Source organism: Labeo rohita, chromosome 23, assembly GCF_022985175.1.
Source record: "Labeo rohita strain BAU-BD-2019 chromosome 23, IGBB_LRoh.1.0, whole genome shotgun sequence".
Lineage (NCBI taxonomy): Eukaryota > Metazoa > Chordata > Actinopteri > Cypriniformes > Cyprinidae > Labeo > Labeo rohita.
The window spans coordinates 24,241,949-24,259,644 of record NC_066891.1 but is presented as its reverse complement, the minus strand read 5'-3'; the positions used below and the strand labels follow the sequence as shown (position 1 = coordinate 24,259,644).

Sequence of the window (17,696 nt, the reverse complement as noted above, 5' to 3'; positions counted from 1 at the left end):
ATACGCAACTGAATGCTGATTATTTCACCACATATCCAGTTTACAATAATTTCCTGTCATCATGGTAATTGTGATGACTATTTAAAATCATCAACTAATAGTTCACATAATTATGTCATAATGTATGTTTTAATCTATGGATATGTAAATCATTTTAATGCGATATTAGCCCACTAAAATCTATAGTTTATATATAATCTTAAATATATATTTGCACATACATAATAGTAAAACAAACAACCAGAAACGGACTAAAAAGCCAATTTGGAGAAACAAGATGAAAATAAAACAATTACAAAAATGAAATCTATTACACTACAGTAGAACATAGTAAAAGTTGTCAGTTGTGCATTGGTAAAGTCACTGTTTACATGTTTATGAGTGACACAAAAACTCAAGTTGGTTTATATACTAATTAAATCGCTTTAAAATTGGTTAGCAACATCATAATCGATTTCAAACCAGTTTTGACTGAACTTTGACCATGCAAACACTTGTGTTTGAACTTCACGGTCCGTGCATAAGACTTTATAAAACACAGCAACAGTGTCATCTTATGAAGTCTGTGTTTTATTTAATCAAAACATCCCAATAACGTGACATCCAGACCCCTGTTGGAAACATAGTTTCTATTTCAAGTTACCCACGTATCAGCAAACTAAGCTGAACTGTATTGTGCAACTGCAACATGTATCCACGACTCAGCAAAATGATCCCTCTTACCTTCTGTCAGCCATGTTCCTCACATTGTTTGGACTAATGGAAGTGAAAGCAGTGAGATGTGTCCTCTGGCAGAAACTGCGCAGACTGCACTGAGGCTGTGAATGTGGAGTTCAGGCTTTCTGTCCTGCTGGAGTTTGAGGCAGACAGTGGAGCGGGTTATTCCCCCGCCCTCTTCAGCACGGGCCATGCTCGAGTAATCTGATCTCTACTGCAGCCTGCTGTAGTTTCATTGAGGCGGAATGAGCGCTCATACAGTCAGTGCTCACAGTTTGACAAGTGGCGCCATCTGCTGGACAGATTAGGCGCTGTGTCACTATGGAGCTTCTCGTAGTAGTAGTTCACATGTAGGCTGATATGCTTTAAACAGAAGGTGTGCGGTTCATTTTAGTACAGTGTAGAGGATGATCACAATATAATGATATAAAAATAATTAGAAATGAAACTTAAATGTTTTAGGTTATGCACTGTGCAGCATGCCAAACAAAGCATATAACCTTATCGAGGTAAGTAGTGTGTTTGTTTCAATGTGAGCCAGGGAGCATTTTCTCACTTTCTGAAAGTGTATGTTTAAATCAGGTAGCTGAGCAATCAGACATTGTTAGCATGGAGTGGGAAAGCACAGGCCAACTAAAGAGGGCTATTTCACAAAGTGGCGTGAGGCTTTCTCTCTTAAAGGAGAAGTCCACTTCCAGAACAAAAATATGCAGATAATGTACTCACCCCCTTGTCATCCAAGATGTTTATGTCTTTCTTTCTTCAGCCATAAAGAAATTGTTTTCTGAGGGAAATATTTCAGGATTTTTCTCCATATAATGGACTGATATGGTGCCCCGATTTTGAACTTCCAACATGCAGTTTAAATGCGGCTTCAAACGATCCCAAATGTGGTTGTAAACAATCCCAGCCGAGGAAGAAGGGTCTTATCAACGAAACAATGGGTTATTTTCATTAAAAAAATACAATGTAAATACATTTTAATTTCGAATGCTCGTCTTGTCTTGCTCTCCCTGAACTCTGTGTATTCTGGCTCAAGACAGTTAGGGTAAAACTATAATCATATTTTCTCCCTCAACTTCAAAAATCCTTTCAAAATCATCCTACATCACTGCAGAAGTCATGAACTGTCATGAAACGGAACAAAAACAGTTCAGGCAGAGTAAGACAAGACGAGCGTTTGACATTAAAAAGTATATAAATTGTATTATTTTTATGAAAATAACCGATCATTTCGCTAGATAAGACCCTTCTTTCTTAGGCTGGGATTGTTTACAACCGCATTTGTCTTCGTTTGAAGCCACATTTAAACTGCATATTGGAAGTTCAAAATCGGGGCACCATATCAGTCCATTATATGGAGAAAAATCCTGAAGCGTTTTCCTCAAAAACATAATTTCTTTATGTCTGAAGAAAGAAAGACATGAACATCTTGGATGACAAGGGGGTGAGTACATTATCTGTCCTCATACAGGCATTGATAACTCTTTTTAATCTTGCTTTTATATATATATATATATATATAAGCAAGATTACAAAGATTATATATATATATATATATATATATACACACATATATAAATATATATATATATATATAAACTTTTGACCTCAACTGTATTTATTATATATATAATCTTTGTAATCTTGCTTATATATATATATATATATATATATATATATATATAAGCAAGATTACAAAGATTATATATATATATTATATATACATATAGATTATATATATATATATATATATATATATGAACTGGCCAAATGTAAAAGCATTGCTCATTTGCCATGGGTGCCATGGCCCTGTTGAATTCACTTCAACTTTGTACTACCTTCAACGCACTGTCTGTACTTATCTTTGGATGCTACCAACATTGCATATAATTATGGCCTGAAACAAAGAATAATCTACATGTAGGCTTTTAGTTTCAGCTCTTAAGACCTCTATGTCTTGAGTGCTGCAAATTCCTATATTTATAAAATTAAAGATCAGAAATCACTACAGCACAAAATGCACAATCCGTTGAGGTCATAAGTTTACACACACCTTGCAGAATCTGCAAATGTTAATTCTTTTACCAAAATAAGAGGGATCATACAAAATGCATGTTATTTTTATTTAGTACCGACCTGGAAAAGGTGAAAGGGGGGCGTGAAAAATTTCTGAATGTGAAGATCAGGGTAAATTTAACTTATTTTGTCTTCTGGAAAACCTGTAAATATCTTCTGTAGCTTCTGAAGGCCAGTACTAAACGAAATATGATATTTAGGCAAAATAAGAAAAATGAAAAATGTACACATCTTCATTCTGTTCAAAAGTTTACACCCCCGGCTCTTAATCCATTGTGTTTCCTTCTGAAGCATCAGTGAGTGTTTGAACCTTCTGTAATAGTTGCATATGAGTCCCTCAGTTGACCTCAGTGTGAAAAGATGGATCTCAAACACATACAGCCATTGTTGGAAAGTGTTCAAATACACAAAAATGCTGGAAAAAACAAAGAATTTGTGGAACCTAAAGGATTTTTCTGAAGAACAGTTTAACTGTTCAGGACAAACAAGGAACTCATGAACAACTAACACTAAACAAAAAAAAAAAAAAAAAAAAAAAAAAAACAGCTGTGGATCATTCAGGTAACAACACAGTATTAAAAATCAAGTGTATGTGTAACTTTTGAACAGGGTCATTTACAAAAAAAATCAACTATTATTTTCTCTTGTGGACTATATGTAAATGTCTTTTATGTGAAATATCTTATTCAGGTCAGTACTAAATAAAAAAGAACGCATTTTGTATGAACCCTTCTTTTTTGGTAAAATAATTTTGCATATTCTGCATGGTGTATGTAAACTTTTGACCTCAACTGTATAAAAGAACTACTTAATGCACAAAGTTCAGGGGTGTTAAACTCAGTTCCTGGAGGGCCGCTGCCCTGCAGAGTTTAGATGCAACCCTAATTAAACACACCTGATCCAACTAATCAAGTCCTTCAGGCTTAATTGAAAACTGCATTGTATGTGTGTTGAAGCAAGGTTGGAACAAAACTGTGCAGGGCTGCGGCCCTCCAGAACTGAGTTTGACACCCCCAGTTTAGTTGAACCTTGTCTTTTTTTTTTTTTTTTTTTAAAAGATGATGTTAATTAGGAAGCAGTGATAGGAAACCAAGGCCTTCATGAAGCATTTGAGGCTTTCATCAAATTGTGCCTAAAACGGATAATTATTCAAAGCTTTGAACATAATGTGCTTTAGCGACATCTGGTGGTCAGCCATGTCAATACAGTCCTATATAATCTGATATAATCTCATCTAAATTAATTTGTACCATTGAGACCATTCATGTCATGTATAGTCTGGTCAACAGATGCACATATTGATCAATAATATGAAATATACTAGTATATGAACATAATTACTCTAAAAGCACACATACATCAGGGAGATGTCTATTTGATGTCTGCATTTACCTCTGAAAGACGTATTTTTTAGAGAGTTTGCTCATCTGCAATACGTCTATAGGACATTTCCTATCATGTCAAATAGACGTCTATTAGATGTCTTTAAGATGTTAATGAACTGACAGTTTACAGATGTCTGTCAAATGTTTGTACACAGCAGATTCTTTTTCAGGTCAATTGATCTTTAACAGACATCTTGCAGACGTACGTGTGCTATCTGGGTAATAACTGACATGAGTAGTTGAAAAATATTTTGGCTGAGCTGTTTGGAGTCTCTGACACCCCAGCTATAGAACATGATTAAATGCAATACAGGTGTGACGTGCATGCAGTTTCTGTCTAGTGTTGAGGTTACAGTCGCCTCATAACTATTCTACCCAAGCTCAAATTCTTATTCCTGTCCTATTGTGCTTAAACTGTCAAATACTTTTGATGCTGCTTTTAAAGGGGTCATCGGATGCAAACTTCACTTTTACATGTTGTTTGAACATTAGTGTGTGTTGGCAGTGTATGTACAAATCTACCCTATAATGATAAAAATCCATGCAGTGGTTTTTAATTAATCTGTAAAAATAATATCCCCTTTTTCAAATCGAGCCGTTCTCAGATGCCTGTCAGTGTGGCATCACACCCACAGAGGCCGCTCCCACGATAGTTGATTGACATGAGCGTTTTACCTCAGATCAGTTGTAGAAGTCCGACCTCCATTGTTTCGATGCTGGAGCAGGGATGTAAGTTAGACATGAATATCTCCGATTGAGCGATTGAGGTGTTGTGTTGCTGGATTTAATAATGAACATAGTGGTCGTCATTTACTCCAGACATCTAAGCCGCTGAAGATGCAGTGGATTACATTTGTTTGTGAAGAACAACTTGTGAAAAATGGGTATCCGATGACCCCTTTAAATGCTCTAGCCTGAAGATAAACGTTTTTTTTTTGAGCAGCTCACTCAGGACAGGGTCTCTGCTAATACGGCAGTGTCTGTCAACAGTCGTGGGCGGGGCCTAGGGTGACCACCTGTCCCACTTTGCATTGTACCACAGAGCATTTTCGCCCCTTGTCCCGCATGTCGCATATTGGCAAACGATCCCAAATGCAGTTGTAAACGATCCCAGCTGAGGAAGAAGTGTCTTATCTAGCGAAATGATCAGTTATTTTCACTAAAAAAATACCATTTAAATACTTTTTAATCTCAAACGCTCGTTTTGTCTTGCTCTTCCCAAACTCTTAAGGGTGTTTGATCTTCTTTGCATGTTCACTTTGCAAAGACTGGGTCGGTACTTCTGCAGCGATGTAGGATGATTTTGAAATGATTCATGAAGTTGAGGGAGAAAATATGATTGGAGTTTTTCAACATACCCTAACTGTCTTGAGCCAGAATACACAGACAGGCAGAGCAAGACAAGATGAGAGTTTGACATTAAGAAGTATACAAGTTGTATTATTTTTTCGCTAGATAGACCCTTCTTCCCGGCTGGGATCGTTTACAGTCGCATTTAAATTGCATTTTGGAAGTTCAAACTCGGGACACCATATCAGTCCAGTATATGGAGAAATCTAAAAACATAATTTCTTTGCGACTGAAGAAAGATATGAACATCTTGGATGACAAGGGGTGAGTACATTATCTGTAAATATTTGTTCTGAAAGTGGACTTCTCCTTTACGGGGGGTGTTTTCCCCCACTCTACTCTAATACTCATATGCTGTGACTCATATACTTTAATACGGCTTTAAAACCCATGGAAATAAGTGTAATAGACATGATAAGCACCAGCTGTAAAGGCTAAATCCTGTTCTGAAAAAAGGGGGCGGGGAGCAGCAGCTCATTTGCATTTAAAGAGACATGCATGAAAACAGCATGTTTTTGCTTCTACTCAAAATGGCACAATTAATGATCTGTGGAGTATTTTGAGCTGAAACTTCACAGACATGTTCTGGGGACACTTGTGACTTATATTACTTGTGAAAAGAGGCATATTATGTCCCCTTCAAACAAAACCCATTTAAATGATATCACATGGCAACACATGGAACAAACTTGTTGGGAAAAAAGACTAATACAAAGCAATTTGGGCATTCAACACTTTATTCACAAAGTAATGAGCACTATCAAATGTTCACTGGTAAACCAAAACAAAAATATAGGTATGATAAATCTATAGAACTGTACAAGACTTTGTTAAAACCATCTCATCTCTTTTAAATTCCTATTTCAAAAACAGCCATCCCTTTGACAGTGCCAAAGGAAAATTTCTCCTTTTCTCCAAGTTGTCTCCTATTCTCCAGTTTATGCACAGTACGTTTTTACAATAATTCTGATGGTTTTTAAAACAACCATAAACAATCTCAAACAAAACTGCTTTTAGTACAGCCACAAGAGGTGAAGGGTGGATGTTGTACATTGATCTGAAATATATGAACACAACAACCTGTACTGATGAAGTATCCCAGAGTAAGTAGACTGATCAGGGATCAGATTACCCTCTTGAGCATTATAATCTCAATCACAATCATCAAAGAACCAAACTGATCTCAAAACAGGGATGAATGAAATACATCAGGAAGGTGGATTAATAATTTAAACAATCTTAGATACATCACCATAAAAAAAAAATGAATATGTGTATTAAAGAACTGTTAAAAATATGTTGCATAAATAAACCTGAAGCTGGAGTGATATCTTTATGTCGGGTGGTCAGTTTAGCTTCAAATGTGTAATAAAAAATATCCTTTAACCATTTACATTGCGAACACACAGTAAAATACATACATCCATTTCATATATTTGCTCTGATATTAGTAGCATTGCGTATAGCAAAAGTTTAAAGAACAAGCTAAGGTTACAAATATGACGTGGTAAAATTTCTTTCTCAATGTGCTTTGGGGAACATATAGGTTTGTCAAATACAAATAATGATCGATACATCAAATGAACTGTTTTCTTTCTTGTTTTGGAGGTTAGTTGATTCCACTGCAATAAGCAGCAAAGAAAATGTACGAAATTTAGATTTTTTTCTATTAAAAATGCTAGAACACACTGGGAGCCACAAATGAAATCAGAAAGCTGTTTTATCACACTCAGATTCACTTTTGACTTCAGATACGGCGTGTTCACACTCGCACAGCGCACAAACACACATTCGTCATTGACCTGTTTGAGGTGTTGTTCAGTGAAATTGTAAGGCTGTAAAAGACACTGTCCCACGAACCTTCTGGAGACACCAAAAAAGAGAAAAGCAGCCATCTAGGATTATGGTGCAAAACCGGTTTCAAACTGAATCAAGTATGAACGGACACAACTTAATCCTTGTTTAACTGCTATGAATTTTAACCCCCAACCTTCCCAAATCCCATCAAAAAAAAGATGAAAGAATAAAGAATCTAAGTTAAAAGATTAAAAATGTGCTCTGTTCAAAGCCTAGCCGATCTCATGGACAAGTTGGAAAAACGGTCCGACTGTAAACGGAAATGTCGCCACGCTTCTGAGGCCGGTCGATAATGGAGGAAACTAAATGATAGTAGAAAAACAAACCGAAGGACTGTACGCTGGCATTAAACATCCTCTTTCTTCAAGTCGTTTGTCTAAGGAGGGACGGTATGAAAAAGAGGATTGTTATATGAGAGTCAATCCGTTTCCTGCAAAATGTCATTGCAGTCACAGTGGGTGGAGCTTAAACTTCCTGTCCTTCTCTCTTCCTCTTCATCACCGTCCCTCCCTTCTTTCTCCCTGTCCTCTTTCAGTTCTCCAAGAGGAGCGTCCCAGCCCGCATTGTCCACTTGCGACGCGACAGGTCGCGTGGGATTCGATGAAGGTGGAGGAGGAGAAGAAGAAGAGGGACGTTCCACTTGGTTTAACCCCAAAGCGTCTCTCAAGACCTCAGCGCCAGCTTCCTTCAATAAAAGAGCGGGCGTGGCCAGAGTGGTCAGGTAGATGGCTGAAGCGGATTGGCTGGAGGACACCAGAGCGTGGCCTCTTCCTGTTTGTCCGTCCTCAGTGCGGGGCGGAGAGTACGGCTGGTTGTCGTTGCTGAGGAGCGTGAACATGTGGTCCACGGAGCGGCTGAAATGAGCCCAGTCCTCGAGGCTGAGGGTGAAGTTGAGTTTGAGATCGTAGGCGTGCTCATCAAGTCTGTACAAAGGTTCAAGTTCGGACCAGTTCGGCTCGCCGGGAAACATGTTGGTGTCTTCCGGGACGTCCTCGTTCCAGGAGTTATCCTTCCCATCCTTCCCATATCTGTCCTCTGTGGGGGAACACGGCCACAAATATTTAACATTTCCACTCTGCGACAAAACAACTGAAGGCACTGATGCATCAAAATGGAGATGGATGCTTGTGATTGGAAAAACAAAGTAAACAACAACGAAAACCCTGAAAAGGCTTGTGATGGGGAAGAAAGGAAGAACGTAAATGTTTCAGGCAGATGAGGTGAAGATGATGGGGGGCGTGTGACGGGAATCTTCCCTCGTGCTCAGAAACAAAACTGCTTTTTTTCCCAAACGTTTTCCATGCAGACAGACGCCTCTACAAACTAATGCTGTATCATGCAGGCCAGGCAGATGCATTTGAGAGAAAGGAAATTAAAGAGAGAGCGAGAGAACGGTGATTCAGACAAGGTAGTGGCTTGGTGGCATTGTATCCTATGGACGAGAAGCAGAATTATTATCCAGACTCACAGCGATTTGGAGACAGGCTTCCTCACTTTAGGCCATTTCCGGCGCTGAAACTGCCTAATGCGACAAGCAACGATAAGACAAACTGTTACCCCGCCCCAAAAACTCAAGCATGTGATAGAGACAGAGCCAATTAGAGAACTTAAAGGCTTTCACATTCACACAACAACACCCAAGGCTCAGTACATGCAAGGGCTAGAGAGAGTGAGACAAAACAAGAGACACTAAGATAGAAAGAGAGAGACTACGGAATCTGAAGGAGAAGACATCTGATCTGTCAAGGAAGTTACTTTGAATTTAAATGTTTGTAATTGGACCCACATACTGAACGGGTGTTAACTATCAGCTTAGAAAAAGATACACATATCTACACTACATATCACAAGTTTGGGGTCATTAGACTTTTGAGTGTTTTTGAAAGAAGCCTCTTTTTCTCAGCAAGGCTGAATTTATTTGTGGTTTGCATTTGTGGTTAAAAAGTATATAAATGTGTATTTGTTTTTAGAAAATGACCAATTGTTTCACTAGATAAGACCCTAATTCCTCAGCTGGGATTGTGTAGGGCTCTGGATTTTTTTATTCTAGAGTGAACTAATCCCTTTATATACAGTTGAGATCAAAAGTTTACATCCCCCTTTCAGAATCTGCAAAATGTAAATTATTATTTCCAAAATAAGAGGGATCATAAAAAATGCATGTTATTGTTTATTTAGTACTGACCTGAATAAGATATTACACATAAAAGATGCTTACATATAGTCCACAAGAGAAAATAATAGTTGAATTTATAAAAAATGACCCTGTTCAAAAGTTTAAATCCCCTTGGGGGTGGGGGTGAAAACTTTTGAACAGAATGAAGATGTGTACATTTTTCTTATTTTGCAGAACAGACTTTATTTGGAATTTAAATCTTTTCATTATAGCATTAAAATTACTTATTAAAAATTACTGACCCCAAACTTTTCAAAGGTAGTGTGATTAAAAAAAAAAAACTAAATAAAAATTACACTTATCCCTGGGCTGGGGATTTGTTCATCATATATAGTCTTCCAATTTCTTGAAATCCAGTGTTAGATTTAGATTTTTTAAATTATTTATTTTAATTTATTTACAAGTTTTTTTCTGTTTGAACTGGCAGGCTATGATTAATTATTCCCATATTTTGGATCAACAACTTTGGATGAACAACTCCAAATATTCTGGGTTTATTAGTTAAGGTCTATCCTGTCAGTTACATTAGAAAATAATATTAATTTGTTCCTCAGTTTGTAAAAATGGTTGTCCATTATTGCTTGTACTGATTAATCGGTGCCAACAGTTTTAATGTTTCAAATTTCAATTTTTTTCTTTCTTTTGTCCTTTCTTGTACATCACTTATATATGACAATACTATGACAGAAAATAAGAAAAAATTGTCAGTGTATGGTAGTGATTTTTAAAATTCAATTTGATTTATTTTTGTTGTATTAAATAACCATTAAGTATTTACTGTTCATTTTGTAACAATGTTTAGCATTATATTATATTGTATTTTATATTTAAATTATTTATTTGAAAAATAGCTAAAGGCAGAATCATTTTTAAATAATTAATAATTAAATAATAATTATCAGTATCTGTAAAATGTATCTGTCAACCTCTGAAAACAAGCAGAAGTTGTGTTTCTGACTTGTTCTCAGAATTGAATGATATAAACTCACAACTGTGAGAAATAAAGCCGGAAATTGTGAGATAAAAGCTCAGTTCTGACTTTTTTTTTTATCACGCAATTCTGACTTTTATTATCACAATTCTGGCTTTTTTCCTCAGAATTGTGAGATATAAACTCGCAATTGCATTTTATAAAGTAAGAATTCCAAGAAACAAGTCAGATTAGAGAGTTTATTTCTCAGAATTGAACGTTTTGAATCACACAATTGTGGCATTTTTGTATAGAATCATTCATTACAAGTACTTTTAAAAATACCAGAATATCTTGCCCCATAGACTTCCATTGTACGTGCATTACTGTATACTTGATTTTTATTTTTACAAACTGAAGAATAAGTCTTATGACTTCCGACTTCCTAACTTGTATTTAACCTGAAATGTCCCTTTAACAGCAAACTGATATCAAATCAGTTTCTGCGTCATCCTCTATGACAGAGAGGTCTTCTCCTTGATTTCACATTGAAGAGTGAATTCCTGTGATGCCTTTAGGTGTGTGTGTTGTGCATCAGACTATTCAACATTCACGTTTAAGCTCCAAGCTGTCTACAACAGAACTGCAGAAGTGGATTAGTATCTTCACCCAAAATAATCTCACAGTAACCTTCTAGTCTACAACGGGGTTAAATTCATTTGGCAAGTGATACCTGTATTCATCATAGCTGCTTCTCTCTTTACCCCCTGAAGAAGAGACAATATCATTAGTTAGAGAGTGTAAAAACAATATGATGTACAGCCCCATTAATGTTTAAGATCCTCACGAAAGCATCACTGGAAAAACAACTCTGGGCTTCTGTCCAAGGGTCATGTGGAAGGTCGCAGTGCCAAGATAAGATCATCCATTGTTATGGATGGAGTTGCGAGGGTCGGGATAAATGAGCTTGATAAAAGTCATCTTTTTGAAAGTAATGAATCTGCAGGCTCAATATGCAGATGTAGAGTATTAATGTTCATCCTGAGCTGATAAATTGGTATTCTGATCCCTTTCAGATGGCTTTCATGCACAATAAAATCTCAACTGACTTTTTATAGCAAGCTCAATCTGTTCTGTTCAACTGTGGTTCTCAAACAAGTCAAGCAATGCTAAATGTAATAAACTGCAATTACCAATAAAGCTGTGAACAGTTAGCAAATTAAATGTTTATCAACTTTCAGAAGGAAGAAAAAGCAATTCCCATGCTTGTTAATATCAAAGATCAAGTGTCTAAGAAATATTTACAATATTACAATAATACTCTACAATGTTTTTTGTGCAGATTCATCATTATTCGTCATTTTACCAAATTATGAAGATGCTGGATGTGCTGTGTGGAGAAACTATTAATCACATAAAAAATATGAGCTGAACTATTAAATAAAGGTTATTTTGCTGTTGATGCACGCTACTCTTTGTAAGTTTAGGGCCAGCAATACAAAACTGTTATTTTAAACTGAAATAATGTTACAATATTACTGTATTTTTGATTCGGTATATATGGAAGCCCATTACAAGCCGAATACAAAATAAATAAAGTTAATTGTGTTTTTTTTATCTTGCAATTCTGACTTATTTCTCGCAATTGCAAGTTTACATCTTGCAATTTTGATCGCATTTTTTTTGTCTCAGAATTGAAGTGAAATGAAGTCAGAATTGTAAGATAAAAACTCATAATTCTGACTTTTTTTTCTCGCAAATGCGAGTTTGTATCTTGCAATTCTGACTTTTTTTCTTGCAACTTAAAGTTTACATCTCGGAATTTTGTTGTTTTTCTGAGAATTAAACTTGCAGTTGTGAGTTACAAAGTCAAAAAAAAGAGAAAAAAGTCAGAATTGCGAGATGCAAACTCGCAACTGTGAAAAAAATAATTGCAAGATGCAAACTCGCAATTGCAAGAAAAAATTCTGAATTGCTAGATGCAAACTGCAATTGTGAGATGTAAACTAGCAACTGTGAGATAAAAAGTTAGAATCGTGAGATGCAAACTCACGAGAAAAAAGTCTGAACTGTGAGTTGCAAACTCGCAATTGCAAAAAAAATCTAAATTGTGAGATGCAAAATCGCAATTGCGAGAAAAAGTCTGAACTGCGACTTGCAAACACAATTGCAAAAATTAATAATAACAAGATGCAAATTCACAATTCAGACTTTTTTTCTTGCAACAACAAATTAACTTTTTTTTTTTACTCAGAATTAAACTTGCAGTCGTGAGCTATAAAGTCAGAATAGCAAAATACAAACTCAGATTTGCAAAAAAAAAAAGGCAGCATTGCGAGATATAAACTACAAAAAAATAAAGAAAGTAAGAATTGCAGAATTTCGCAACTGCGAAAAAATCAGAATTGTGAGATGCAAACTCCCAATTGTGAGAAAAAAGTCAGAACTGCAAGATGTAAACTAGAAACTGCGAGATCAAAAGTTAGAATCGTGAGATGCAAACTTGCAGTTGTAAAAAAAATCATAATTGTGAGATGCAAAATTGTAACTGCAAGAAAAAATTCAGAATTGCGAGATGCAAACTCGCAATTGCGAGATAAAAAAGAAGTCCGACACGTAAGATGCAAACTCACAATTGTGAGAAAAAATCTGAACTGCAAGTTGCGAACTCCGAAATAATAGTCAGAATTGCAAGATGCAAACTCTCAACTGCAAAAAAACCTTGCAATTGCGAGAAAAAAAAGTCAAAATGGTGCGATGCATTTTTTTATTTGGTGGCGGAAACGGGCTTCCATAAATATATGCAGCCTTGGTAAGCATAAGAGACTTCTTTGAAAAACATTAAAAAATCTTACCAGCCCAACGACTGAACAGTACTGTACCTTTCTATGCATTTTTTTATTTGTATGTTATTATTACTATTATTATTAATTATTATTATTATTATTATTTTGACCAAGCAGTTTATGCGAATATAAATCACTTTTGTCTACAAACACTAAGTTTACACTCTACTTTTGCATTTTAATGTGACCTTTTGAGAAATTCAATCAGATTGCAAGCAGCAGTGAGTTCCTTTAACATGAGCTGTCCTTGAGTTCATTTTGAGTGAATCAATAAACGACTCAATAAATGTGCCTCTTCTCTTTTTATCACTTGAAAGATCACTTCCGCTAAAAACGAATTTCAGTCACATCCGTGTGAGTTCGATGACTTTGAGAGCATGGACTACATATCAGATACAACTAAGGATATGGTAACATCCTCAGACAGCATGCTGTGTGGCACATGTTTACCCTTCAGGACAGCAGCTCAGGAGGTGATGGTACGACTTTCTGTTTGCATATAAAACAAGGAGGACAGGAAGCAAGGCAGGGCCAGGGGTCAGGTGAGAATGATGATGATGAAGATGTGAGATTCCATGTTATCCTTTGCCTTGGTCCTTTCAGAGGGAAGTGTGTGTGTGTGTGGCACATGTATTAGTCAGTGTGTTCCAACCTCTGGGCCGGACGCCTAGCAGAATGATGCAGCGGTGTGTATGCATACAGAATAAGTGTGTGTTTGAGTGTGTGCTGTGGAGGTGTTTCACTTATTTAACTGTGTGTGTGTGACTCACCAATGTCAAGGCTGCGTGTGCGAGGGTTACACTGCTTGTGTCCCTTACAGCCCCTGAGCTCCATGAGCTGAACATGCAGCTGATTGAGAACATACCGGTCCAGTGTGTTCACTGCATTCACCAACTACACATATAGAGAGAGAGATGAACCAGAACACAGCAATTAATATAACATATTCATTTTCTGGTAACATTACAGACTGAATATCGTTACAATATATAAAAGGCATTTAATTGTCCAATTTAACTTCTGTTGCCATTTCAATATTTATTTTGTGAAAATGACTTTTTTTTAACTGGCCAAAAACTGTGCTGTCATTTTGCCACAACAAACAATTTTGCTCCTAATAAACTTAGTGCACTTGTTTACTAACATGACCCCAGATATCATATGTAAGAATAATTAATTATTTGTTAAATATATATTATTTAAATTATGCAAAACCTGTAAAAAATATTAATTAATATTTATTCATCAAGTTAGAAAACATAAAATATTAGCTATCAAATTAGCTTCAGCAGGACGAAAGTGTCTACCGTTTTAAAATTTAATTCACAAGAATGTTGCAACATTGAATATTCATGAGAATAAAAAAATAAATAAAAAATCAAAATTCCCCTGAAATGCATTTATATGCAAACACCATATAAAAGTGAATTTTGCATCCAAAGCCCCCTTTAAGAAGATAAACATGGTTCATGGTAGGGTTGTAAGATATATATCTACAATAATATCGTAACTAATGTTTTAACGATGTTCAATTTGACTGGCGAGTTTAATTCCACATTTAAATGATCTTTTTATTAATTAAATATTTTTAAATATCAGTATTCAACGTTTTATGTTTAAAATATCAGAACATTATTTGTAGATTTGTAACTTCAGGTTAAATGCATTCATGACCTGCATTAAACAGTGCGTAAATACATCTAAATGCCACTTCAGATGCAGCTTCTGTATATCGTCTGCATTGCAAAGACGAATTTTGTTAATACCGTTTGTTTGTTTGCTTGGTAACAGCCCAAATGTAAGAATATGATAATGCACACTTTTAGAAAAAAAAATGCCCATTTAAAGATTAAAATGCCCATTTTAGATTCATTTCTATCAGCGTTCCACACAGAATATGAGGAATACCAAAACATTTAGGAGTCAGCTGTCCATGATAGTCCTTCAGATACCAGCACAATAACACACTCAATAACATATCTCTCTTTTTGAGATATTACATTTGGTCAATATCGCACACACATTAAAGTTCATGGTGATTTCATGTTGTCTTTATATATGATCACTGACCTGATATGGATCTGTGTTGATGTCAAAGTACTCCAGAAATCCAGTGGCAAATTCACAGAACAGGAAGTTGTGTGTCTCATTAATGGTCCTCATGCACCAGTAGGTGTTGTTGTTTGCACTAGTGCATGCACAAAAGGGCCCCACTGAAAACAAAGATGAAATAGTGTGAAACACATCAATCCAGACAACACACTCTCACTCCCAACTTACCACATATTAACGCTTGGACCCCTTGTTGTCACTTTTTAACAAATCTGGCCTTCTCTTTAGCTTCTTTGTGCAGGGACCCCCATTACTTCAATTTTGTGCCTTATGTGTCACATCTATATGCATTTAATTCTTTGCATGCAGCTGTAAAAGTAGTATTTGTTTTATGGTGTGTTTGTCTTACATGTCCAGAAGGGGGCGGTCTGCCAGTGCTGGTTGTCGTGTGTGAAGCAGGTGAGGCCAGGCATGCTGCAGGTGTCATTGTTACGCAGGCGCTTCAGTAACTTCCTCAGCTTCTTTCTGCGTTTTTGTTCCAACAACATCCAGGCCTTCTTATCCTTCTCTTGTCCTTTCCTACAGAGACAAGGAGAATCATTAAAACTGTAATCAAGCATACATATGTGTACACACTCACACAGAAACCCACCTGAAAGGATGGACACTTCCTGCTTTGTATTTCCTCAGCTTACTCTTGTACTTGGACTTGTAACTGAAAGAGAAGGAAAAAATAAGTGAGTCATCAATAAATAGGATTATAAGCAGGATATTTCTAAATAATTATTGCACAAATAATGTACATAATATATAAGTAATCAATTGTGTCACATATACAGTATGTATTAATTACATACTAATATTGTACAGTTGAAGTCAAAAGTTTACATACACCTTGCAGAATCTGCAAAATGTTAATTATTTTACCAAAATAAGAAGGGTTATTACAAAATGCATGTTATTTTTTCCTTGGTACAGACCTGAATAAGACATTTCACGTAAAAGACATTTACATATAGTCCACAAGAGAAAACAATAGTTGAATTTATAAAAAAAACCTTGTTCAAAAGTTTACATACACTGGACTAAGTTTGTCCTGAACAGATAAACTGACCACTGTTTTTCAGAAAAATCCTTCAGGTCCCACAAATTCTTTGTTTTTTCAGCTTTTTTCTGTATTTGAACCCTTTCCAACAATGACTGTATGATTTTAAGATTCATCTTTTTACACTGAGGACAACTGAGGGGCTCATATGCAACTATTACAGAAGGTTCAAACTGATGCTTCAGAAGGAAACACTATGCATCATTTTGAATTTGAATTTTTAATTATTTTGTCTTCTGGAAAACATGTAAGTATCGTCTGTAGCTTCTGAAGGGCAGTATTAAATGAAAGAAATATGATATTTAGGCAAAATAAGAAAAATGTACACATCTTCATTGTGTTCAAAAGTTTTCACCCCCGGCTCTTAATGCATTGTTTCCTTCTGAAGCATCAGTGAGTGTTTTAACCTTCTGTAATAGTTGCATATGAGTCCCTCAGTTGTCCTCAGTGTGAAAAGGTGGATCTCAAAATCATAGTCACACACAAAAATGCAGAACAACAGTAAAGAGATAATACATGTGACACTCACTAGTATTTGTTGCAGTCACACTCTTCAGGTCGTGCCTTTTTCAGGTGACCTCTGACCTCACGAAGATTTTTAATCTTCGTCTGGAGTGTTTCAATCTGGGAAAAGTGATGACAATGTACATAATGCTATATCATATGCATTATAACCATACTAAATTAAAGTGGGAATATGATACATGACTTGAGTGTGTCATACTTCGTGGTCAATGTGGAGCTTGTGGTCCTTCCATGCCTGCAGTGATTTGTACAGGCCAACGTCACATTTTACTGTATCATTGGCCAAAATGGAACATCTGAAACACACACACATTCTCTTTGATGCATATACTCACTTTTTTGTCCGTCATATGTCTCTATTGAAACACACACACACACACACACACTCGTTCCTTACCTGTGAGTGACTTTAATAGAGGAGGGCACAGCAAGGCTGTTGCTGGACTGGCTCTCTGCAGTAGGTCCTATACCGCTGAACTCGTCCTCATCCGCTGTGTTCAGCCTGAGGCTGAGGTTTCTGGGGCCTGAGGGTCTGTATTCATGATCCAGGTCCACTGCATACAGGTCTCCTCCCATCTCCATGGTAACAGCACGAGCAAAGCGATTCCTGGAGTAGCTCTTCAGTGATTTCAGTTCTGTCAATCAAACGCACAGCTTGCCATTACTTGTCGAGGACAAAAATCTGACAAAGCCG

At 36.3% G+C, this 17,696-nt stretch overlaps 2 protein-coding genes across 9 annotated transcripts in view; both read right to left on the bottom strand.

Moving 5' to 3' along the window:
* The window catches only part of arhgap46b (Rho GTPase activating protein 46b), a 92,089-nt gene extending 91,208 nt beyond the window's left edge, over positions 1-881 (bottom strand). Inside the window, exon 1 of the mRNA XM_051095800.1 lies at positions 724-881. Within this exon, the coding sequence (XP_050951757.1) occupies positions 724-737 (14 nt within the window). The 5' untranslated portion in view covers positions 738-881. The remainder of the gene's footprint in view (positions 1-723) is intronic.
* Positions 882-6,728: 5,847 nt separating this feature from the next.
* Positions 6,729-17,696, bottom strand: part of sulf2b (sulfatase 2b) — a 187,144-nt gene continuing 176,176 nt past the window's right edge. For 6 of the 8 annotated variants that reach the window (XM_051096099.1, XM_051096103.1, XM_051096100.1 and 3 more), the window contains 8 exons: positions 17,400-17,637; positions 17,202-17,298; positions 17,007-17,101; positions 16,025-16,087; positions 15,782-15,951; positions 15,391-15,533; positions 14,091-14,214; positions 6,729-8,423 (listed from right to left, as the gene is read on the bottom strand). In XM_051096099.1, the coding sequence (XP_050952056.1) occupies positions 7,807-8,423; positions 14,091-14,214; positions 15,391-15,533; positions 15,782-15,951; positions 16,025-16,087; positions 17,007-17,101; positions 17,202-17,298; positions 17,400-17,637 (1,547 nt within the window). In that variant the 3' untranslated portion in view covers positions 6,729-7,806. Of the gene's footprint in view, positions 8,424-8,856; positions 8,911-11,207; positions 11,242-14,090; positions 14,215-15,390; positions 15,534-15,781; positions 15,952-16,024; positions 16,088-17,006; positions 17,102-17,201; positions 17,299-17,399; positions 17,638-17,696 lie in introns of all 8 variants that reach the window. The other 2 variants (XM_051096105.1, XM_051096106.1) reach the window with 2 other exon arrangements.